The sequence below is a fragment of the Schizosaccharomyces japonicus genome, assembly GCF_000149845.2.
Source record: "Schizosaccharomyces japonicus yFS275 unplaced genomic scaffold supercont5.2, whole genome shotgun sequence".
Lineage (NCBI taxonomy): Eukaryota > Fungi > Ascomycota > Schizosaccharomycetes > Schizosaccharomycetales > Schizosaccharomycetaceae > Schizosaccharomyces > Schizosaccharomyces japonicus.
Window position 1 is genome coordinate 1,521,178 of NW_011627861.1, and position 24,297 is coordinate 1,545,474.

The window sequence follows — 24,297 nt, forward strand, 5'->3', positions numbered from 1 at the left end:
CCTTTTTTATGGTTAACTATCATGCTTTGCTGAATGTCTGAGCTGTTAGAATCGTCAAAGGGCGCACCAGAGGTGGGCGCCCCATCCTTAGTTCTCGAAGGGAAGGAGAAAACTGCAGCAGACTATGCCCTACATGTTCTGTTTACACAGTTTGTGCGCGTTTCGGAGCAAAAGATCCAATGGCTTTCGAGGTACAGTCGTAGCCAAAGTGGAGGTCAGGCTATCGTGTTTGCCTACTCCGACGAAACAGTGATCCGTTTGCTTCAACCAGACGCGGACACAGAATTTGATAAGTCTATTCATGACCTTGTAGTCTTGGCCAGCACAAAAGCGGTTCCCGTCATTGAATCGCTTTTGTACTGGCGCAAGATTCGATGTGAGATGGATGTGAATAACAATGAAACTCCATTTGTGCTTGAGAGAAAGAATGCCGTATCAGTGTTTATTTTGTGTCGTACCCTGTCAGCGATTATTGAAAGTATCCCTTTAACAGCCTTAGACGAAGACACGATTACGGGTCTCATTGAAAACATTTTCCATCAGTTGATTACTTCCAGTGAACAGTTCTCTGGCACCTCCGTGTTTTACAATACGAATTGGTCGCAATTCACGCTGCTGGTGGGGAGCATCTCCCGGTTCAACTTTGCTGCTGTATCTGACAGATTCATTATGGAAATCGAAAGCCTTGGAAAATCAGACATGACTCGTGCGCAACAGGAAAGCCACATGATTAGCGTCCTACGTGCAATGCATCACCTTCGGTTGCAATTGTACCCAATGCCGTTATTGGAAGAGTGTGCCGCTTTTATCAGCTCGATGGCCTCCTTCTTTTCTAAGGAATCCTCCATGGCGGTCAAGCTTGAGTACATCATTTTCTTTGAAAGTATTCTGCAACCTATCGTGACTAAGGCTACCGTGGAGGTGAATTTGCCTACCTGGTCGAAAACAATGGAGAGTCTTTACCATATCGCAGCTTCGTACGTTGGTAAAGCCAAACTACTAAACATCACTCTTCCCTTTTTAACCGTTGTTCTTTGTCTTTCGCCCCGTCAGTTCTTCTTGGACCATTGGTTTCGTTGCGTCGAAATAGCACTTGCACGTTTAAAAGATAAGGATGTTCGAAGCATTAGTTTTTTGTGTATGGCTAGGTTATTTTGGGTCTACTTCAATCGCCATCCCGAAAGCAACTCTGTCATGAGTGAACGGGTTGATTCTATTTTTAAACGTATTTCTGTTTACGGAAAACGTGCCGGCACAATTCTATTTCCCAATGTCGAAGAATGCGATACTGTGGTTCAGTTCTACCGTGTATTTGCTCCTAAATTTTTGGACACCCTTGTACGTGACGCACTCTCTCCAATGCTTCAAACTATATCTTCAAGATATTCTTTGGAACGGTTGCTTGTCGTCATTCGAACCACTTACTTCATACTGTGCGATCAGAAATCGCATTCTGATGAGCCGCAGTATCCCGGCATCACGCGTACTGGCATCAAACTGTTAGAACTTTGGGATGCTGTAGACTCTGACGTTTGGAATTTCTATGTCGCAGAGTTGTCTCAAAAACTATTAAACACCGTTTCCCAGTTGGCGCTTGATGCAAACGCAGCCTCCGCAATTTTGACAAGCAAACTCTCCCTCGTCCTTCATATTTCCATAATGCGTTTACTAGCCTGTATGCTCTCAAGACTAGACTCCAAAATCGTTGACCTTTACGCCCGCTGTTTATTTTCAACCTACAAGCCCATACAGAACACCGCCTCCGATGTTCTACGTTATTTTTCCGAATCCCTTAAGGTCGCGAAAACCGTGATTTCAATCCTCTCCCGGAAACTCACGCATGACTCAGAATATGTTTTACGATTTTATCATGACATAATTCGCATTTGGATTGCCCAGCAAAACGACACTATTGAACACCGAAAATCGTTAATTAGTGTTAGAACCTCTGTTGGCTGTTCTCTTGCGAAGTCGGCGAGCATAAAAAAATCAGAGCTCGAAGATGTTCACGCGTGGACTGTTATTGAAGAGATTCAATCAGTTGGCGTACTGCACTTATCTTCTCCATTCGTATCCATCAGGAGACTTGCTGTTGCACTTTTACAAGACGTAAAGGAGCTTAGCACCGAGTACTTTACACTATCTGATTTGAGTGGAAACTCAAAAATACATCAGGATGTAACGGTGATTGACATTTTACAAAACTGGGATTCTTCTCTCATTTCAGTCGAAAGCAGCTTGCCCACAGCTGCTGAGAGATCCCGCTTACGAAAATTCATAAACGATGGAACGAAGGATGTACTTTTCAGGCTGACAACATCAACCAGCGGTGTTGATATTTCTATATGGTACAATCTTTTTCCAAAATTTATTAAACTTTGTTACGATACAGTTCCTATGACCATGGCATTGCTTAGAGACACTGTCTGTGAGAAATTGCCTGCGCTTACTTCGAATATGATTTCTCGTTTGGAATCCTCCAAAGTTTTTAATCGTTTTGATACATCAAAGTCTGATTCTAGAAATACAGCATTTCCAGAGTCCTTGCTTGTTCAGTGGAAATTGTATTTAATGGTTGCTTGCTGCACAGTTACTTATACTGAAACTCAACGGAGTTCGTGTGCTCCAAAGCGAGGGTTAGCAGGTATGCAAACAAGTTTGTATTTTAGAAAAACTTTTGACGGTGGGAAAATTTACTCTGTTGAGGCAATTTTTGATCTTGCTTTGCCTTTAATCACTTCTGAGTTTACGCCGATTAGGGAAGCTGTTGTCTCTGCAATGGGTTGCATAAATGTTAATGCATTTCCACATCTGGTTTATTCGTTAAAACCTTATATAGACATTTTGCACAATCAAAAAATCGGGAACCATGGTCTGCCTTTGGGCGGCATGGTGAACAAGAAAAAAACGAAAACTGATGAGTTATTACGAAACGAAGTTGCGCACATTTTATCTCTTACTGCATATCATTTACTGGATGAATCATTAAAGGACGACCGAATGACTTTTGATATCATCGTTGGATTCGTTAAAGATCTTAAAAATGTTCTCAGTAGTGCTGAGGTTCAAAGTGATTGGAAATACATAAAGTTGAGATGCTATTTTGCACGATTGCTCGAAAAGGTGATACTTGCACAAAGGGATCGGTTATCATTTGAGTTGGTTCCTCTTTCTGGGCGGGTGTCTTGTTGGCGACTGCTTGATGAGTGGACCGGCTTTGGCATGTCGGCGAAATTGCTTCAAACTCGAGAAGAACATATGCGAATGAATATTCAGGAGAACTTTAAAGACATTAGGGAGCGCGGAATCCTTTTGGCAAACTTAGAAGTTGGTAAGCAAAGTCTTGAACTTTCTACAGTCGAAACCATGATGACTCTTACTGCGTATCCTTTAGACCAAGTTTCTGATGTTTCTGTTCTGGCATTTGACATCAATGTCATTCTTAATTGGTTTGATTCTGTGTCTAATTCTCCTTCCAGAAAGATTAGAGCTTTGGTGAAGAATGGTCTGTCTGATTTGCTTTATTGTAATAAGGAGTTTCCTGAGCTTTACCGAAAGTTTATTCGGCGCTGCTTCGAAGATAATCGAAACCAAACGACGAGAAACTACTATTTTGCCGCACTGATGAAATCGCTTATGGAATCTGGTGTATCTCAAATTTCTCGTCATGAAGTTCTCCCCTATGCTTTGGTGAATATGTCCAATACTGACTCGGAAATTCGTATAACTTCACTTGATTATATTGAAACAATTGTGGACGAGTCATCCTTGATTCATTTCAAAAGTTTAAAGGTATTCTTGAAGTCAACAGATCCAGCTTTGTATCTGAAACCGCAATATCTACTCTCAGTAAAGTTAGCACATGAACTGGCTCCTGAGTCTTTTAGATTTGCCTCAGAGTGTTTTCGATACTTTCAGTTGGGTGTACACTTTCAACGGGAAATTATTACAGTCCTTCTTCCTTGGTTACAGAATTTGGAACTTGCTTATGATGATGAAAATGATGTGTTTGATGAAAAGACAGAAGTAATTCTACTTGATCTACTAGAGGTTACAATTAAATTTACGGTTAAGTTGCCTAACGAAGTTGAAGCACTTTGGACTTCTATCATTGTGAGCCCATTTGAAAACAATTGGTCTATTGCATTGAAATTCGTACTTCGTCAGTGTTATATCTGTAAAAGCAGTACTTTTGTTTCACATGCTCGTCAGGTGTTTGTATATCTTGCAAAACCTGAACTCGCCGAAGCAACTTTTAAAACACTGTACAACCTTATCGGCTCGGAGACAATTTCTACTCATAATCAAATGGTTTTTGGGCAGTCTCACTACACTTATGAGGGGTATTATGTCGCTGATATTGGTGCTCTTTTGCCAAACCGTGCTGCCCAAGTTCTCTATTCACCGGGTCAGTTAGCGCTCATTCTTATTATGGATCTTCTCCCGACTACATCTTTTGTTTTAACGACTTTAGAGCTGGCTACTCTTCTTCATGCATCAATTACGCAGCTCGATCATTATTCTAAGGAGATGAAGGTTTACGGCAAGCAGCTTGTCATGTATATGGTGAAAAGGTTGGAAAATTTGGACACATCACTTGAAACAGCAGAGTGTTTTGTTGGTTTGAGTGAACAACTTGAGAAAATCACAACACGTAAAAAAAATCCTGAGGAGTTGCTTCCGGCAGTGATAGTAAGTACCCTGTCCACGTTCAATGAATCATATCCTGATTTGCGTCAAATTTGGGGCAAGGTTGCTCTTGTCTGGGCAACAACATGTCCCTTTAAACACATTGCTTGTAACTCTGTGAAAATTTTAAGGGCAATCTGTCCTTCTTATGATGACGATATGCTCCTTGCTGTTATTGCTCGTCTGCACAGTACTATCTCTGATCCCTCCTCAGAAGTTCGGGACTATGCCATGGAAATCTTGCACACTATTAGTGACTATCTAAACAAACTGGATGAGCAACAAATATTACTTTACCCACGTCTCTTTTGGGTTGCAATTGCATGCCTTACAACTATTCACGAAGAGGAATTTATGGCTGCTATTAATATGGTCTATATATTCCTCACTAAGGTGGATCTCAATGATCCAGTTACGCTGTCGATATTTACATCTACTTTCCCTCCTGTTTGGAATAGTAAGTTTGATGGTCTCCAAATGTTTATCATCCGAGGTTTTCGCTCTTGTGTGTCTTACGAATCTACGATGCGCCTTTTTACTTTGTTACTATCCAGTCAAGACAATACCATTGTTGGTGAAGGGTTTCCACGGATTTTGGCTTGTTTTCTTGTCTTATTACCGGCAATGGGTTACAAGTTTGAAAAGGCTTCTAAAGTACCTTTTAACTTGATTGAAAATTGCCAGGGCTTGAAGCTACTTGCGCAAAGTCATGAGGACGAGGCATTGATAAAAATTCTCGATGCCTTCATGGACTGCAAATATCGAAGTGTAAAGGATTTTATGAAAGAGTCCTGCTCTTACTTGTATAATTACTATTTTGAATCATTTGATGGTGACCTTCTTATCACATTGCTGAGTTTTCTGTCGAATCCTACTAGATGGATTCGTAAGTATACTCTAGAGCTCTTAAAGGAATTGTTCCCATTGATCGATTTTCAGAAGCCAGTGTTTGATGCACTTGGCCTGGACCGAATTTCTCCGCTACTACGTCTTTTACGGACAGAATTTGCCAATGATGCACTTGCATTGTTGACGGATTCCGTTACTCATGCTGCCAGTAACGAGGACCTGAAAATCCTTCGCATGGTAATGAGTGACAGAAACAGCAAACGCAATATAAATCAGTACATATCAATTTTTGGTATTCCAACAGATTCTGGGTGGTCTGTTTCAAATTCCACCTTTGAAGCTTCAATTACCAAAGAAAATGTTGGTGCTGTGTATAATTCTTACGAGACATCAGAAGCAGCAAACAGGGCTACAGATGTTCAATTTCATACAGAAGACGTGATGTATCAGCCTATGGAATCCGGTCACCGTCAACGAAATTCTTTGGAAACTTTAGGGCAAGACTCTTTAGGGGAAATGGTAACCACCTTACATAGTCTGGATATCTTTTTCGCTGATGACAACTGTCCGCAATCTGCTGTTGAGTTGCCTACTCCTCCTTTGGAAGAAATTAACGGTGGAAAACTCGCAGAAATTGACGATGGTGCAGACATGTATGATTCTCGTGTTGCCGCCATACTCGCCCGAAGCCTGCACAAAAACGACGAAGTTAGCAGTTCTGCCGGCTTAAGCGTTTTTTCCCGTTCCTCTTCCATCAAGTCCTCTTCAAACACATCCGTCCCCAGCAGTCCTCAGCACCGGCAACGAAAGTTTTCGTTTATGTCAAGAATCAAGTCACCACCGCCAAACGACTCCTATGCCTACACGGATCTTTTTGACTCGTTTTCTGAAGATCAGGAAGCGTCATCGTATCCTTCAAGCTTCCCTTCCAGTCCAAAAAATGCGAATGACTGGTACAGACCTATCCAAGAAAATGAAACTCGCCATTCTCCTGACGTTAACGAAGATGCTGCATGTCGTGAGAATGCATATCATTTGAAAACGATGTTTCAAGAAGCAGATGGTGATGGTATGATGTACATAGGAACCAAACACGACCTATGGCCCAGGTTCCCACATGCCAGATTAGGTACAGGTCATTCAGCTCGGCGGAAGTCTTAGGTAGCCAGGAGGCATCCAAATTTTCTTCCTCATCAGAATCTCTTCTACAAGGTTTGTTCCGTTTTTCTCGTTCTCTCCGCCATTTTTCACGACATTATTGTATGTACTTTTATCGCAACCATCCATTTACCATCTACGAAACACTGTTACTTCTCTTAGCAGGTGAAATTTAGGTAAATATTAACTGTACATAGACTTTGCATTCTTGTATCTATTATGGATAATGAAGAATGTCTTATTCATTTCAAACTACACGAGTTTGGCCTTCTACTTTTGTGAATGCCGGTATCTGATACATTTTCATCTCAAGCTGGATGTTGTGCATTTTAGAGTGCAATTCTTGTAGTGTACCGTTTCATCTCATTTCATTCTCTTTGAACTGTCTTCCTGCTTTCGTTCCGTTTTTTAAATTAGATTCTGTTATTGCCTTTGTTAACCCCCACAAACCCGCCCACATTTATCCCACTTAAGCTTACTGCTTCGCGCCTTGCCTGACCCTTCCTCCTGAGGAACGACAGCAATCCCATACCCACCGCCGAATAACTAACTCGGAGACTCTCCTTCATATATTGACGAGTAAAGGCAATATGAGTAATGAAAATAAAAACATAAACGAGGATCTAAAGGAGAAAAAACAAGAATCTGAAGGATCCCAAAAACTCAAAGACTCTAAGGACAAGAAAAATGACAACTCGAAACAAGATGAGAAAGAGGAGCTTGTATGTAGTAAAGGTTTTATGTATGTGTACTAACAAATCATTAGTCCGAAGAGGATTTGCAGCTCAAAAATGATTTGGAAATGCTGGTAGAGCGTATTGTTGAAGCCAATCCGGAATTGATTGAGGCTGCGCTGGTCCAGCTGAAAGATGCCATTAGAACATCTACTTCTTCTATGACGGCTGTTCCTAAGCCATTAAAGTTCTTGCGTCCTCATTATCCTACGCTTGTTAATGTTTATGAAAAGTGGGAAGATGGAAAGCAGAAAACCCAGCTTGCAGACATTCTGTCAGTGTTGGGAATGACATACAGTGAACCAGGAAAAAGAGAGTCATTAAAATACCGTCTCCAAGGTGTGACTTCAGACCCTGTGTCTTGGGGTCATGAATACGTTCGTCATTTGGCTGCTGAAATCGGCGAAGAGTATTCCGATCGCCAGCAAAAGGAACTAGACACTAAGGATCTGTATAGCCTGTCAATGGAGATTGTTCCATTTTTCCTTAATCACAATGCTGAGGCAGACGCAATCGACTTGCTGCAAGAAATTGAGGCCATCGATCGGTTGCCAGAGTTCGTTGAAGCTGACAATGCCTCTCGTGTATGCCTGTATCTGACAAGCTGTGTTAATTTATTACCCTTTCCCGAGGATGTCGCACTGCTGAAAACTGCCCATGCCATCCATCGAAAATTCGATCGCTTCACCGAGGCACTCAACATATCTATTCGTTTGGCCAGCATGTCTATGATTAAAGACGACTTTAATGCTGTCACTGATCCCCTTGTAAAAAAACAAATGGCCTTCATGTTGGCCTGTCAGCAAATTCAAATGAAATGTGAAGATGAGTCTTTGGATGAGGCTATTCGTAACACACGCCTTTCAGAGTTTTTCCACTATCTTGGAAAGGAGCTGAACCTTATGGAGCCCAAGCTTCCCGAAGACATTTACAAAACTCATCTTGATATGCCTCGCAGTGGTCTTGGTTCTTCCAGCATGTTTTCTGCTAAACAAAATCTCGCTTCTACCTTTGTAAATGCTTTCGTTAATGCTGGCTTCGGTGCTGACAAGCTTATAATGCAAAACGAGGAAGAAGCTTCTTGGATCTATAAGAACAAGGATACCGGTATGCTTACAGCTACAGCCTCATTGGGTATGCTGCACTTGTGGGATGTTGAAATTGGTCTTTCTGAGCTTGACAAGTATCTCTACAGTACGGAAGAGAACATCAAAGCCGGCGCTTTGCTGGGTATTGGTCTCGCCAATGTTAGTGTACACAACGAAGCTGACCCCGCTATCGCCGTGCTTTCAGAATATCTGGAGATGGGCTCGGCAAAGCTTCGTATGAGTGCCATTGTTGGTTTGGGTTTGGCTTATGCCGGTTCCAACCGTGAGGATTTGTTAGATATGCTGTCGCCCTTCGTTACAGATGTGTCTATCGGACTCCAATTGCCTTGCCTTGCCGCATTATCGTTGGGTCTTATTTTCGTTGGCTCCTGTAACGGTGATGTTGCTAGCATTATTCTTCAAACTCTCATGGAGCGTGAACCCGAATCACAGGACAGCTCTTGGGGAAGATTCATGGCCTTGGGTCTTGCACTTTTGTTTAACGGAAAGCAAGACCTTGCTGACGCCACTATTGAGACGTTGAGAGCCATCGAAGGTCCTATTGCTGAGCAAGCTCGCATACTTGTCGACATTTGTTCATATGCTGGCACCGGCAATGTGCTTAAAATCCAAAACTTGCTTCACATTTGCAGTGAGCCTGTACCGGCGGAGAAGGAAGGTGAAACCACTGTGCAATCGCTTGCAGTTCTCGGTGTAGCAATCATTGCAATGGGTGAGGATATTGGTGCTGAAATGGTCACACGGCAGTTTGGTCATATGATGCACTATGGTGAAGCATCTATTCGCAAGGCTGTTCCCTTGGCTCTTGGTTTGCTCTCTGCCTCTAATCCTGAAATGAAAATTTTTGATACCCTTTCTCGTTACAGTCATGACAGTGATCTTGATGTTGCATACAATGCCATTTTTTCTATGGGTCTTGTTGGTGCCGGTACAAACAATGCTCGTTTAGCCCAACTCTTACGTCAACTGGCAAACTACTATCACAAGGAGTCGAATGCTCTGTTTATGGTTCGTATTGCTCAAGGCCTTCTGCATATGGGCAAGGGCACTGTGACAGTGAATCCATATCATACTGATCGTCAAATTCTTGGTCAGACAGCATTCGCTGGTCTGTTAACCGTTGCGTTAGGATTGCTTGACGCTAAAACTCTCATGCTTGACTCTTCTCACTGGCTATTCTACTATTTGGCTCTAGCTATGCGGCCACGCATGCTGCTCACTTTGGGTGAAGATGGTCAACCTCTGCCTGTAAGCGTTCGTGTGGGACAAGCTGTTGATGTCGTTGGTCAGGCCGGTCGTCCCAAGGTCATTACGGGTTGGGTTACGCATACGACGCCTGTTCTTCTGCATCACAATGAACGAGCTGAGTTAGCGACTGAGTCGTATACACCTCTGTCTACCATGGAGGGCATTGTGATTCTTAGAAAAACGACGAGCGATGACATGGATGTTAGTGCATGAAAGCAAGACTTGTTTTAGAACAGGATAGTTATGCGAATAAAGAGACCTGATATTTTTACGTGTACTATTTTTGCTTTTCAAAAGCAATTGGCTGCTACTATATGTCTTAGAAATACCTCTGTCTGTAAAATTGTTGTTAAACTTCTGTGTATGCATATACTGGTGTGACTAACCTTAAACTCTACCTTCCCCAAGAAACCTCAAAAGTATACGCTTTTATAAAACAATTGCTGAGATCTGTTATGACCTGTTGCTAGTTTTACTTACTCAATTGTAAAATTATTAATCATGTTTAAGCGTTTTTTTAAAGATACTACTAAAACTTCTCAGAAAGAGAATTACTTTGATCTCTCTTCTGATGAACTCACAGACTCAGAGTACCGTTTGCTCAGTGAAACTTCAATTGATGAATCTGTTGAAAAAATCATTAAAACATGTTCAGTAAAAACGGCTCATGATCAAACTAAGCAATTAATGAAACAGACAACCACGAATGACAAAAATGAAACATTGGGAACTCCAAGAAAGATACTGTCATCTATTAAGAATCACTTGAACCGTATTTTAACTAATTCTGTGGAACGATTGAATTTACAGAGTCCAATATCATTAGACCAAGGAACAGAAGAGGAAAATGGTGCTCCTCTAGGATGTATGGACCCAACGAACTGGCACTCTATTGTTCAGCATCAACAGCTTATGCATGCCTTTAGACGAAAATCAAACTTTGAGTGTGTTACTCCAACCACGATTGTGTCACTGAATTCGCTAAGCGAGCAATCTTGTCGAAGACGAGCTTCAGTGTGTCTCGGTGCAAATAGCAATGATCACGATCTCACAGTTTATGCTTCTGATGTGTCTCTGCAGTGTACATACGCACGAAGTGATTTGAGTCTTCCGTTCAAGTGACGTTTTCCGTCCGTGTATGCGTTATTTTATGATAAACGAAACGAGCAATGGGACTCTACACTAATAAGCTTGTGTGTGTACAGCATTCGTCAACTTGTTGGTGACTCATCAATGACTAGGTGCCAGTTTATTCACGCACGTTAAATGAAGGATGAATGACAAAACGGTTGCGCTCATTCCGTCCTCTCTAGGTTATAAATATGTTTTCAAGAAGCCATTTTTTAAAGCGTGTCGAATAACACTTGAATCAAAACACATTAGGGAACATGAAGTCTACTCTCTTTTCCGGAGCTTTCGTTATCGCTAGTGTTCAAACTGCCTTTGCACTAGGCCCTGTGGCAGCTGTCGCCCGTCAGGGTCTTGCTGTTAAAATCGACAACAGCATGACTGATGCTGCACCTATACAGAACGCTACGAGTGTTCCTCCAACATCGGAGCCAGTTCCTCCTACATCAACTCCTATCATTCCTACTACTTCGGTTCCTATGCCGAACATTACTACGGAAGCTCCAACGACTTCTTACATTCCAACTGAGGTCCCTCCCTCCAACACGACGTCGACTCACATCCCCTCTTCGGAAACGTATGTACCTACCACTTACGTTCCCCCTGTGAACTCAACTACGCACGTACCCTCTTCGGAAACGTATGTACCTACCACTTACGTTCCCCCTGTGAACTCGACTACGCACGTACCCTCCTCTGAGACATATGTGCCCACTACTCAAGTCCCTCCTGCGAACACGACTACTTCTCATGCTCCTTCGACTTGGGTTTTCCCGGTGAACACTACTTCGTATGCACCTACTACTTATGTTCCTCCTGTGAACACAACCACGTATGTTCCTACGACCGCTGTTCCTACCTGGAACACGACTACCACACATGTCCCTACGACTGTTCCCACCTGGAACACGACTACTACGCATGTCCCTACTTCTGTTCCATTCTGGAACACTACTAGTTATGTTCCTACTACCGTACCTACTTGGAACACTACAACCCATGTCCCTACCACTGTACCTACTTGGAACACAACGACTTATGTTCCCACTTCGAACATTACTACTACATACACTGTTCCTACTCAACACCCCACGAGTGTGCCCGGTAACGAGACCATGACTGCTACATGGACGAACCGCACTACTGCACCTCCTATCACTTACACTGGTACTGACAACAGAACCACTACTTTGGTGCCTGGTACGACTCCTGTTCCCACTGGAACAGGCACTGTTCCTGTGTACCCTCCTACTGGAGTTCCCACTTACGGACCTAACGCAACCATGGTCAGTATGACTGTCCCTCCTGCTGAGGGCACTCCTAGCCCTGGCATGTTTGCAGGAAACCAAACTACGATCGCTTCTTCCGCATCACGTTCTGTCTCTTTGAGTGCATTTGCACCTACAATCGTGGCTCTTATTATTGCTTCTTTCTTTGCTTAATGTTTGTGTTGACATAAAACGTCTATGTGCCGAAACTCCTAGTCCTTTGGTCATCCTTGGTGATGCCTTTTAACATTGTATTTTTTCCAAGGCGACTATTGATGTAATTAATAACGGCGCTGCTGACAAAAAGGACACTCTAAAATTTGTAGGCTATTTCTAATTCGTATGTATATTCATTTACAATTTTAACTCTGATAAATTTCTGAGTCCGAGAGAAAAGGAATGGAGGAATACAATTTAGTGCATTTCATATCGCATGTAGAAATCGTAAAGAAGATAATTATAAAAACAACGCTGCTATAAAAGACCTCGGTTGAACAAGGAGCAAAGAGGGACATTGAATGAACTGAAAGGCTATAATCCACCCTGTTCACCAACCGAGATACGGTTTACCAACTGTCACTAGAAAAGAAGAGAGAAGGGCTTGTGTATGGTGGGTGCGCATAAGAGTTCATAATAACGTATGATAAGCATACAAGTGTTAAAGAAAGAGACAATAACGTCTGGCGAAAGGATGTGTGTGAGTGAGAGAATGGATGTGTATGTGCGTGGGTGTGAGCGAAAGGAGAGCGCTACTGTGTCTCTACTCGTACATTTAGTGAGCCTCATCAGCTTCTTTGCAAAATGTGTCGTAACTCTCTTTGTCGAGCAATTTGTCAACCTCAGAAGCATCAGAAAGCTTGATCTTACACAACCAGCCCTCCTTCTCAGGAGAGACATTAATAGTGCCAGGGGAATCATTCAATTCTTCGTTAATGTCAACAATTGAGCCAGAAACGGGAGAATAGACATCACTGGCAGACTTGACGGATTCGACAGCACCGACGTTGTCACCAACAGAAACTTCCGAACCCTCTTCAGGCAATTCGACGAACACAACGTCATTAAGGGCATCAGCTGCGTACTTTGTAATACCGACAGTTCCGACGTCCCCGTCAACAGAGACCCATTCATGTTCACGAGTATATCTGACGGCTAAATAATTGGTTAGCAAGGGTAAGAAAAAAATTAACAAAGCAGACACAGTCGATCGCGTAAAGAAACATTTGCGTATCCGTTTTATCAAGGAGGGAGCTCACGTCAGTGCGATTTAAACAGCAATTCAAACTTGTGTTTCCTTCACACTGCAACACACTGTGCCCCGCCATTTTGTTTCGCTTAGACTTTTGGAAGCCGTCATGGATCGACGCTCTATGACGTTATGATCTGCATCATCTTTACTTACTGGAATACCAACGGGGAGTGAGACGCAACGAGTTCAACGAGACACCAGAACACTGACGAGCACGAGCGACAGAGGAAGCGACAGCACCGACACGGGAAATCGACTGAACACGGGAGAAGGAACGGAAGGAAGCTTTCAGCAGAGTAGGAGCAAACATGACGAATAACACGGGAACAAGTTAAAAGAAGTCAAAAAACGAGAAATTGAGAGAGAAAGAAAGAAAGAAAGAAAGAAAGAAAAAAAAATTAACAGATGAGAAAATGCGCCGTAAGGACGATAAGAGTCTGCTAATTTGAAAAAGAAATACGCGTAAGGTGGTTGGTTGTGGTTAAGTGCGGTGTGGAGTGGAGAAATAGGACTCTAAATGAAACAGCCCGCTACAGTACTCTAGATAACCACATGAAAGCGTTATCTATGGAGGCTCTGTAACAACAGATAGGCCGTCATTGATGATACTAGGTTTGTCCAAAGTAGCTGGCAACAATCGCCAGTAAAAACCAGCACATGACACGTGTTTTTCGAGGTCAGGCTCCTGGTTTTAGTCGCGTTCCCCGTTTCGATTCGCTTTGTTTGTGCTGTGATTTTTTTGTTTCTCATCGATACACCAAGTTCGAATCGTATAGACGACTATATCATCCCCTGTGGTGGTGAGGGAGTGAGTGAGGGGTTATTTTCGGGCCACCTTAATGGAGTTACGGTTGTCTACACAAGAAAAACCGATTACAAACAGTCAGCATTGTCGCGACTTGGTTCGTTGTTTGTGGGGTAGTATGGGAACGATATTCGTGTTTTAGTCATTTTTAGTTATCTTACATAAGCTTGAGTATGTGCTGCTGTCTCCTAGCGTGCTCCAACGAACAGCTCATGCTCGTTCTGCCTCGTTAAGATCTCACGTGCGATAAAGGCCAATTAGACCGAAAGGGTCTTATAGCGCAGTTTTGATTGGCTAAAAGCTAAAACTGCACGATCAAAGACGCTTTTTTTCTTAAAGCAAGCTTAATGCTGATTGGGTCAAATTTCGCGCAGCTTAGCCGCGAGCGAGGGAAAACTGAGCAATGGAAGAGGTCTTATCCACGAAAACTACCACATCGATTGAACCGAGACCATAATTCCACCATTATGCGCGCGGTTTTTACCAATGCAAAATTTGTTTCCACCGCGTCTTCACGGCAAAACCTTTATTTTCTTTCCGTTTGCTGTTTTGGCTTTTCGGCACCACCGCACCCGTGTCGCACCCCTCTTCCTATTCGCTGACAGGTTTCGCTTACGTTATCGAAACGAAAACTCGTCCAATCCGCAGCGTGCCTTGTGATGTCATTATTCCGCTCGAATGTGGGTGGTCTGTTTCTCTTCCACTCGGATGGGGATTGGACGCGCATTTCGCCGGTTTTGCCCCATTTCCGTCCCGCACTCCCCGCCGTCCACAGCACAAATACCCCGCCTTCACCGCCAGGGTTTCCGCTGCTTTACCTCGGCCCGTACCCGAGCGGAACGCCACTAACCGTGTCCATACTGCTTTCTTCTGCCATTAACCACTACACACAGTGTCTGTCACCAAAATACTATCGCGCCGTACACAATTGTCGTACCGAACGTCTGTGCAGGTTTGTGAAGCCATTGTTACGCTGTATTGTTTTCTTTCGTATTACAATTCACGTCATCTGTACGTAGTTCTTATAATCTTGGTCATACATGTTAATAGGCTTTACCCAGGGCCAAGAGACTCTGAACTCTACGGACCGCCATTTTTTCGCCCCCATTTAACCCAAAATTGGGCCAAAAAACACACCTTACGTGTAATCTAGTTCCGATTGTGAACTTGTGTACTGTTTTTTCGAAAAGCGTGGCCAAATAGACCGGGATTGGTACTTCTGCGCGCTTTTCTCTGCATTTCCAACCAAAATACGGCCTCTCGGTGTCTCATCGCTTGCTTCCTCGCTGGTAGCGGCGCCTCCTTTGCTGTGTGCTTTTTTTCGCTGTGAGAATTGATTTATAGACTGCTAGCAGCTGATTAACGGTTGTTTCTGCGTTTTGGATTTTCAGTTGCGTGTCGAACAGTTTGTTGTGTGGCACGTTTCCTTAATTTCTGTCTCTGTCTCTCTCTGACTCTCTTTCTCGCATCGTGTAAGATTTTCGCGACCTAATTGGCATTTCTTGTCAGAACAATTCCTTCAAGCATTTGTGTCGTTAGCGTTTGTCATTCGTACTTGGCATCTGTTACTTCCTCCCCCAGCATTCAGTTGTGTTGTTTCTTTCGGCCATTATTCGCCCCCGTGTGTTTGACATCTCCGCTCTTCTGGGCATTTACGACTTATTTTCAATACAGCCAGTTCGGCTGTTTGCTGTTTCTTCTCCTTCAGTTCTGTTCTCTTACTGAAAGGTGAGAGTGAGAAAAACTCGAGACTCTGCTTGCTCAGACCTCACTATCGCTTTTTAGCTTGCTGCTCCTTGTTTGTTCCTTCGTTCCCTTTTCTTTATTCAAACTGTCCCACAAACTGTCTTACTCCACTTCCCCTCCGTCCGTCCTCCCGATTCTTCCACCCCCCGCTGTTGTTCACATGAAAGGCGATCTTTCACTTCCAGCGTTTGGCCGTATTGGCAAAACTATTTCTGCGACACTTCATCATCACGACTCGAACGGCAGCAACCATCACCACCGTTACTCCTCGTCCGCAGCCGCGAAGGTAGCTGGCACGGCTCAAACAAATGTTGTTGCTACTCAGCGACAGCAGGCTCACGCTGTGTCATCTGAAAACGCTGGCACTGCGGGTTCCATGAACGGTGGTATCACCCAGAAGCCGCCGCTAACTTTGAGCCCTTCTTCGGCAAACATTTTTGGCAATGCTACCGTGACTTCTATCATTGGAAACAACGTTTCGAGTTATGTGCCACCAGTCATAAAAAAACCACTGGCATCCTCTCACGGTGGTGGTATGTCGCTGTCTATCGCGTTGCTGGAGCCTGTGCTTTATCTGTCCGGCTTCGGTTTAAACGAATGTCAAATTGAGAATCCCGTCATTCTTCGCGGAGCTCTTGTTTTGCGAGTCGCTAAACCTGCCAACATTCGCAACATTTCCCTTTCGTTTAATGGCCGCTCGCGTACCGAGTGGCCTGAAGGTATTCCTCCTAAGGGTCATGACAGCTTTGAAGATAAAGTAATCATTTCTCACACTTGGAACTTTTACAATCCTCAGATGAAAGATGCTGATGCTCCTCAACACGGTGCAGATATTGCCCGACTTGTGGGACAGCAGTTACCTGCTCCAAGTGCTTCTGCCGCTTCCCTTCGTGGTTATAGTGTGTTTGCTCCTGGCGAGTATACGTACAATTTTGACCTTGTTATTCCCAATTACTTTCCTGAATCTGTTGAAGCTAAAATGGGCTGGGTACGTTACAGTTTGGATGCATCTCTTGAGCGTTTTGGTGCATTCAAAAGCAACTTAAACGGCCGTTGTGATGTCCAACTCGTGCGTACGCCTTCTCCCGCCAGTCTTTCTGCCTCTGAACCAATCAATATTTCTCGTGACTGGGATGATCGTTTGCATTATGAAGTGCAAGTTCCCGGGAAATCGTTCCGACTCGGAGAGACTGTACCCGTGTCATTTCGTTTTGTCTTACTAGACAAGGTGCGTCTTTACAAAATCGCCGTGGCTATTGTTGAAACTTGTGAGTACTGGTGTCGAAGCCGGAAATACGTTCGAGTTGACCCGAAGCGGCGAGTACAGCTTACCGAGCGTTCGTCAAAACACACGGATTCGGACAATTTGTTCGAGTCTGCTGATGAAGGTGACGGCGTGTCTAGTGCCTTTTTTAATTTTAAGGTGAAGCTCCCGAATTGTTTGGCCAAAGACAAGGACAAATTAACATTTGATACAACATACAAGTACATTAAGATCCGTCATCGCCTGAGGGCGCTGCTAGTCCTGTCTATTGTTGATCCTGACAATCCGAACAAGAGGAAATTCTTTGAAATCAATATTGAAACTCCTGTTCGCATTCTGTCGTGCAGATGTGTTCAAAACTCCACATTATTACCGGCGTATGGCGATTTGCGCGAAAATAGCCAGGTTGTTCTACCATGTCCTTGCAGAATCAATGCATCTGCTTGTGACCCCTCTGAGCGCACTTCTTATACAACTCAATCTGTTCTTGATTCAAGCAGCCGTGCACAACCTTCAACAGCAGGTGAACAGAGCCGCACTACTGAGCCGGCCGCTCGGCCAACAGAGTTGTTCCGGGTACCGTCAGTGAATCCACCTCCCTTTGACAACGACGTGCCGCCTCCTCATTGCGATACGCCCCCTCCGGATTACGAGGAGTTGTTCAATGCATTGAGTTCGATCAGCACTTATGGGTGTCAAACGGACCATGCAACGGACGACACAATTCTTAATAATCATAACTACAGACATTCTGAGGTTGCCCAACCGCGTACTCGTCGTGCTTCCTTGGTTCGTCATTCGAGCCGTTCTATTGCTCAAAGGTGATCTGGTTTTCTGTTTCTTCTTCCCTCTGTTTTTATGTTTTTTTGGCATGTCTTGTTGGTGACCTGCTATGTGTGTGCTCTTGAGTGCCTGGTGATGCATCTTTATCCACCGCTTTGTAATGAGTTTTTCTTACTTTTCCTAATAGACGTTATGACAATGCCCCTCCCCATTTTCCTCTTCTTCCTTTTATGTTTGAAACCTCTTAATGACAAAATCACTCGGTGCCAGTACTGTACTTTGGTGCACCTTGGTATGGTGCTATTGCACGATATCACCAAGGTCTGGAACACATGTTGTTAAGCGCACACAGTTGATGCAATCTTTCGTTGGGATTGAAGGAGCGAGCTGTTATATGAAGAGTAATGATCTTTGTGTATTGCGGAGCCGTCTTGTACTCTGCGACTTGAGTTGATCAAGTTAAATAATAAGTATATAATTAAAATATAATTATTGCTACGAATCATTAGCTGATTCTCATTACGCCTGGGGACTTTGTTTTAAGGGACAGTGGTGTGTCCCTGTTTAAAGTTATAGGGTTGTTGTTAGAATTGAGCCATTCGTCTGCAATTATAGTATTTCTATAGAGAAGTAATTTAAAAATGAAACTAAGGAGACGGGAAGAGGGAAAAGCTCCTTTCCATAAATTGCGAGAAGCTTACTAAAATCATTGTCTGCGCTAAGAAGCTTGCATGGCTTATACAATATAAGCCATTATTACAACATTATACAATCCGTACAGCGGATTGAACCAACTGCTTAGCCGAACATTCCAATTCGTTGATATCTTCGACAAATTTAACAATCAATGTCGAGCCACTCAATCGGCAATTCCAGAACAGCATTCCACATGTGTTGTTGCGGATGTGTTCTGCGACAGTTGCCTGTTTTCGTCTTCACGCCTGAAGATGCTTATGTCAAGGGACCACTGAATTGAGCATGGTCCACTTGGGAAAGTCAGCTAAGTATTATTAACGCAAGAATTTCAAAAAGAGCTTCTTTTCAAAGTCAAATATCGTCAAAACATTAATCATGATAACAGTTACGCGGAGCTTTTGTTGGGCCCCACGCGAATTTGTTCGGTAAAGTCAAAAACATTATATCCGTTCTCTTGGCAAACACGAGCGAACCGGGTATCTTCGTCTTCAATACATGTCTGCCTTACGTTTGGCACGAAAAAGTATGTCAGAATTGCAACGACAATGGCTAAAGCACTGGCAATAAAGAAGTATGTCCGGATAGCGTTACCGCCAAAAGCATAGACGCCAGCAATTGCACCGCATTTACCAATTGCTGCGCTAATACCGTAGTATAATCCGCGGAAACACGCGGGAGAAGTTTTGGCTGCAAGAAGTCCAATGTTATTTCCAGGTCCAAAGTTGCCAAGACTGAGGAAAAGACCGTAAATAACACAGAAGCCCGCAATATGTTTTACGAGATCACTGTAGAAACCAGACATAAAGAACCCAATAACGCCTTGGAGCACGAGACCGACCACAAGACAGTATTTGGGTCCAATCCAATCAGAACAGAAAGCACCAATGATGGTTCCAGGAAGATAAAACGTGTTAATAACGGTTGACCAGCCAAAAGTCTTCGCCATAGATGTGTTGTTTGGAAGCACTCCCTTAACGATTGTACTCACATAAAGGCCAAAGGCACAAGCCGACAAATCGTACACGAACCAAATAATGCAGAGAGTTACGAGCCGCCATCCGTACATTTGAAGTACTATATGCCAGGGGATCTTTGAATAATGAAGGCGATAACGTATATACGACTTTGATTCCTTAATTCTGAAGCGGAAAAACAAAAGGAATATGGGAATAATAACACCAAGACCAATTGACAGTCTCCAAACAATCCGAAGACGGTTATCCCCCAAAATACTTGTGAGGATAAACGGGATAAGAACACCCAAAATAGAGCCAGTAACAAGTGCCAGGTTTGTTACCGAAATAAAGACTGCATGTCGCTGACCGGACTTCATTTCAGCTGTGGATTCGGACGCTGCGACGGAGCCACATGGATATTCAGCACCAATACCAATACCTAGAAAAAAGCGGTATACGATGAGTGCGGTAATCATACCCTTAATGCTTCCATGGTTTCCATATGCGCCAGCGCAGAGAGCAATGGAAACGATAAGAATGATGGTAGCGGTAATCATACCTCGCTTGCGGCCAATTTGGTCGGAAATATACCCAAATGTCAATTGGCCCACGAGCGTTCCCACATAAGCAATCATACCCACATTCTTCAGAGCACTAGAATGTGCTGTTTCAGTTGGATACAATTTCTTGAGAATCGTAATTACCGTGCCAATTGTATTTCCGCAGTATCCATCAGAGACTAAGGCAACTCCGCATACAAAAACCACCCAAAACTTGCGCAATTCCGATGGTTCTTCGCCCGTAGAAACGGCCGTTCCTGGCACTGCAGTAACTTCAACACTGTCTTTGCTAAGGTCGTCCGGCTTGTTTGCCGACTCGCTGGATGAAGAGTGATGCAAATCGTCAAAAAATGTGACCGTAGTTGATGTGGGGTCTTCCTTCGTGGGATCTTTGGTCGTCATTTTGTAATTAGAATAGTATCCCCAAGGCGATATTAATTAATAAAGCAATATCGGCACCCTTAAAGCAAAGTGGATTATTTGGATATGTTGTAGCGTCGATTGCTTGAGACGAACCGAACCTGGTTATATATGTAGTCTGAAAATAAAAGAAGTAATAATTAATTGTATTTGCCAAGTTGTGCGGAAAAAGCAAACACTGCCTTCTACTGCTGAGCCGTAGATCAATGCTCTACAGGAAAACCTTTCTGAGGAGAATGAGGTACATTGTCTCCCTTATATAGTTTTTTTCTTTCTGTTCTATCAAAGTGCAAGTTCTGCACGGATGACGTCTAGAGTATGCTGAAAAACGTGAAAGGAACATACAGGAAATTATACTTTATGTTACTGTTTTCTTTTTTGGAAATTGATCTGTGTTGTATATGCGTTTGCTTTATTGTTGCGACAAATTGCGAACACGTTTTCCTTTGTTTAAATCTGGATTGGTTCACCTTAACGAATGCGAAACACGTTGCATCGTTACCGAGAGCTTAAAGTTGTAATGGCCGACAGTAGTACTGCCGTACAAAAGTCGAGTTCGAGCTGTTTTTTGTTTAAAGGCTTGATTGAATAACAACAGTGTTTTCATTAATCGCCAAATTTCATAATATTAGCTACATGCTCAATGCATCCCCTTCATGGTGGTTCTCTGTGGCAGGGTAATGGTGACGGGTTGCGTTCGGAGATGGAAGGATGGTCGGAGTCATCGAGTAGTTACAGTTAACCAACCTCACAGGCTGCGCAGTTTGTGCGGTCAGACGTGATGTTCATATAGAAATAAAAAGTCATAGAAGGCTTAGAAAAAGGACACAGACGCCGTCGGTATCGTCATGAGCCAAGTTACAAGAGCACCTGAGATAGAATTAGGTGAGGGGTTCCAGTAAGGCGGTGCTATAGGGCATATGGATTTATTGGAGTGAAACCCCATAATCGTGTTATGGGTTGGAACGCTTCTTAGGCACTAGAGACTGTTTGATGATTAAAAACTTTTTTGTTTGAAGTATCTTTGTGCGTTTTTTTTTTTTTTTATTTTTACGAGCGAAAGAGTCCACACTCGTCAAGGTCATAGAAGGCATTTGTTTTTAAGATTCTGTCAACTATTTAATAGGTATTGCCATTACCGCAGCATTGATCAATGCCATAAATAGTATTTGTTAGGACAGTGAATAGTTAAATAGTAATGCAACGCGAATAAGCTTAAAAATAAGCGATCAAGGGTCCGATCCGTGCTTCTTCGTCGAGAATAACTGCCGGTTACCACCTTCCCACGCGTGTGCGGTTTTTATTTATATTGCGACGCGACGCGACGCGTTTGTTTACTTTTACACGTTGCTCTCAAGCAGTATTAATAGCCAGAAGTACGGAAAAGTACGAACTTTGGTCACATTACGGGGCCTAGAATTACGCATACTGTAGCTGTTATGACAGTTCGCAACTGTTTAGCTTAAACCTTTTTTGACTTGCATACACAAGTAATTTTGCGACCTAAGAAGACATCTTCTCCCAAATAACTTGAAACCCATTTTTGCATCTTGTTGACGAATAATGCTTTCTCCCGCACAGCCTTTAAAGCAATTTATAAGCTTCTACTGTCTTCCCGAGCGAAAGCCTTTGGCCAGAGGTAGTATTCAGCTAGCGGCAAGCCTATACCCAATTGGTCTTACGTTGGTAGATCAAGTCGCCGTTTTGTTTTGTCAAGAATGTCAGTCATTGTTAACATTGGATAACTGCATTCCTCACCTCGCTGAGTATGAAAAGGCTAAAAAAGCTAAATCTGACGCATTTTATGCAGCTTTGTCAAGCTCTAAAGTTGATGATAGTGATGATGATAGTGATGAAGAGCTCGAGATCGATGAGGAACTTGCGGCAAAAATTGATAAATTTGTTGAGAAGTATGGCGATAAACTTGTTCCATACTCGGAAAGTGATCGTCAGCAGGTGATCCGCAATCCTCGTGACGTGGAGATATACAAGGAGTCAGTGGAAGAGATTATTTTTCAAATACCACTGAAGAAGGCAGTTACTGAGGATAAGATCATTTCTCTTTTTGATGATTATTTTATCATTGAACCTGTTCGTGGACTTCAGTATAATACCTGCCTCTCTTGCTGTGGACGGTATCTTAGGACTGAAATGGCTTGTAAAGAACATAAGGAGAGTTGTCGCAATTCTGCATCAGACGAATTTGAAACGGTCGCCTATCAGCAGCTTAAAGTTGATGGCAAATTTATTAAAGTGTTGCCTTGTAAAATCCTAGAGCCTGAGACGTTAGAGGAGACATGGCTTGATCGTGATGAAGATTGACTAATAAAAACTTAGAGCAGAACGTTAGAATAAAGGAATAGTCAAAGATTAATATATTAGAATGTAATGTACGGATTTGCTAAGGGTGGGTCTTGAAACCATTGTGCTTATGTGCGGAAGAGAGTTAAGACAATCCATTAACATAATGGACTCTTGAGGTACATATTTTTACATTTTAATTTGTCTCCAATTAGGCCTGTAACAATTCTCAACTCTTCAAATTTGTAACCAGAAATTGAATTCTTTTCCTTGAAAAAAAGTCAGTTAAATCCAAGGATTTTGTTTGAATAATGTATCTCCAAAAGCGATTACGTCAATACAATGAAAATGCAATTGAAAGGATTATCGTCTTTCTTAAGCTGACTTTGCATTGCATCTACAAATGGCTCTATTGAAACAAGTGAACTATAACATAAGATTTTTATTATTCAAACCGGGCTAGGCTTTGCAGAATAGTCGAAATACTACTGACTGAACAAATCGCCGCTGAAAGGAGGAATTATAATTGGAGTTAACAGTGTTCGGAGACCCTGTGATATATCACAGCTTCCTTAATAATTAATATAGTTCTGTCATAGACTGTCGAATTCTAAGTTATGAGTGTCTCGTTTTTCTCGCACATCACACTAATAGCCTTGCATCTCAGAACTCTTTGACACGGACGCTTATTGTAACAGAACTATAAGAAAAGTGATAAATTGCCGCTTTTCATTTAACTGTTACTAAAAGTAACAACTTGCTATATGTTTGCTATACCATCACTTACAACAAAGGAACGCTCCATAATACTCTCATCAGGCAAACTGCTTATAGTAATATTCCCATCATATATATGACAAAGGAAGCACGAATTAATACGGGTCCCTAATGGCAGGTTCAAAAAACCTCTTCTAAAAAAAATCGAATTGTGAAGATGGACTGTCAATTATTCTTATGTTCCGCAAGTGGGCCAGGTTACCAACGCCAGTACTGAGTGAGTCTTCTGTCGGTTTCCAGTACCGCAGCTCTTTGCATAGAAAGACATTAAAATGAAGATTCTCTAGTATTGAACAGTTTCGTTAATCGTTTTTATACATTTAATTAATGACATAGTGGGCGCCTCTTCATTATTCAATGTTCTTCACGTCATTGAGTCAACGACATCGATAACGGAGATGCTTCGTTTAAGGATTGTTCTTTTCATGGGATACATTACTTTATGTTTATATGATTTACAACATGTTTCGCCAATTAAGAGTGATGAAAGTAAAATCTTTCATTGTTAATGTGCTTTACAATATCTGGTTTGCTGATCGAACTTATTAGTGTTAATA

At 42.7% G+C, this 24,297-nt stretch overlaps 8 protein-coding genes across 8 annotated transcripts; 6 read left to right on the forward strand and 2 right to left on the reverse strand.

Annotated features, from left to right (window-relative positions):
* Positions 1-33: 33 nt before the first annotated feature.
* Positions 34-6,699, forward strand: SJAG_03637 (morphogenesis protein Mor2; the record flags this gene model as incomplete). The annotated part of the gene is made up of 2 exons (XM_002174739.1): positions 34-5,146; positions 5,249-6,699. The coding sequence occupies 2 exons, from the start codon at positions 34-36 to the stop codon at positions 6,697-6,699; spliced, it is 6,564 nt and encodes a 2,187-aa protein (XP_002174775.1).
* A 587-nt stretch (positions 6,700-7,286) lies between these two features.
* On the forward strand, positions 7,287-10,000 carry SJAG_03638 (19S proteasome regulatory subunit Mts4; the record flags this gene model as incomplete). The annotated part of the gene is made up of 2 exons (XM_002174740.1): positions 7,287-7,418; positions 7,463-10,000. The coding sequence occupies 2 exons, from the start codon at positions 7,287-7,289 to the stop codon at positions 9,998-10,000; spliced, it is 2,670 nt and encodes an 889-aa protein (XP_002174776.1).
* Positions 10,001-10,288: 288 nt separating this feature from the next.
* SJAG_03639 (hypothetical protein) lies at positions 10,289-10,909 on the forward strand (the record flags this gene model as incomplete). The annotated part of the gene is made up of 1 exon (XM_002174741.1): positions 10,289-10,909. One exon carries the CDS (start codon positions 10,289-10,291, stop codon positions 10,907-10,909), a length of 621 nt encoding a protein of 206 aa, XP_002174777.1.
* Positions 10,910-11,175: 266 nt separating this feature from the next.
* SJAG_03640 (hypothetical protein) lies at positions 11,176-12,653 on the forward strand (the record flags this gene model as incomplete). The annotated part of the gene is made up of 1 exon (XM_002174742.2): positions 11,176-12,653. One exon carries the CDS (start codon positions 11,176-11,178, stop codon positions 12,355-12,357), a length of 1,182 nt encoding a protein of 393 aa, XP_002174778.1. The 3' UTR covers positions 12,358-12,653.
* SJAG_03641 (glycine decarboxylase complex subunit H) lies at positions 12,291-13,974 on the reverse strand. The gene is made up of 2 exons (XM_002174743.2): positions 13,586-13,974; positions 12,291-13,335 (listed from the first exon to the last, which is right to left on the reverse strand). Exons 1-2 carry the CDS (start codon positions 13,740-13,742, stop codon positions 12,956-12,958), a joined length of 537 nt encoding a protein of 178 aa, XP_002174779.1. The 5' UTR covers positions 13,743-13,974; the 3' UTR covers positions 12,291-12,955.
* A 1,033-nt stretch (positions 13,975-15,007) lies between these two features.
* Positions 15,008-18,682, forward strand: SJAG_03643 (arrestin Aly1). The gene has a single exon (XM_002174744.2). The coding sequence runs from the start codon at positions 16,144-16,146 to the stop codon at positions 18,070-18,072; it is 1,929 nt and encodes a 642-aa protein (XP_002174780.1). The 5' UTR covers positions 15,008-16,143; the 3' UTR covers positions 18,073-18,682.
* On the reverse strand, positions 18,605-20,933 carry SJAG_03644 (glycerophosphodiester transporter). Its single transcript, XM_002174745.2, has one exon. It carries the CDS (start codon positions 20,642-20,644, stop codon positions 19,112-19,114), a length of 1,533 nt encoding a protein of 510 aa, XP_002174781.1. The 5' UTR covers positions 20,645-20,933; the 3' UTR covers positions 18,605-19,111.
* A 1,006-nt stretch (positions 20,934-21,939) lies between these two features.
* On the forward strand, positions 21,940-23,059 carry SJAG_03645 (hypothetical protein). The gene has a single exon (XM_002174746.2). The coding sequence runs from the start codon at positions 22,226-22,228 to the stop codon at positions 22,982-22,984; it is 759 nt and encodes a 252-aa protein (XP_002174782.1). The 5' UTR covers positions 21,940-22,225; the 3' UTR covers positions 22,985-23,059.
* The last annotated feature ends 1,238 nt before the right edge of the window (positions 23,060-24,297 follow it).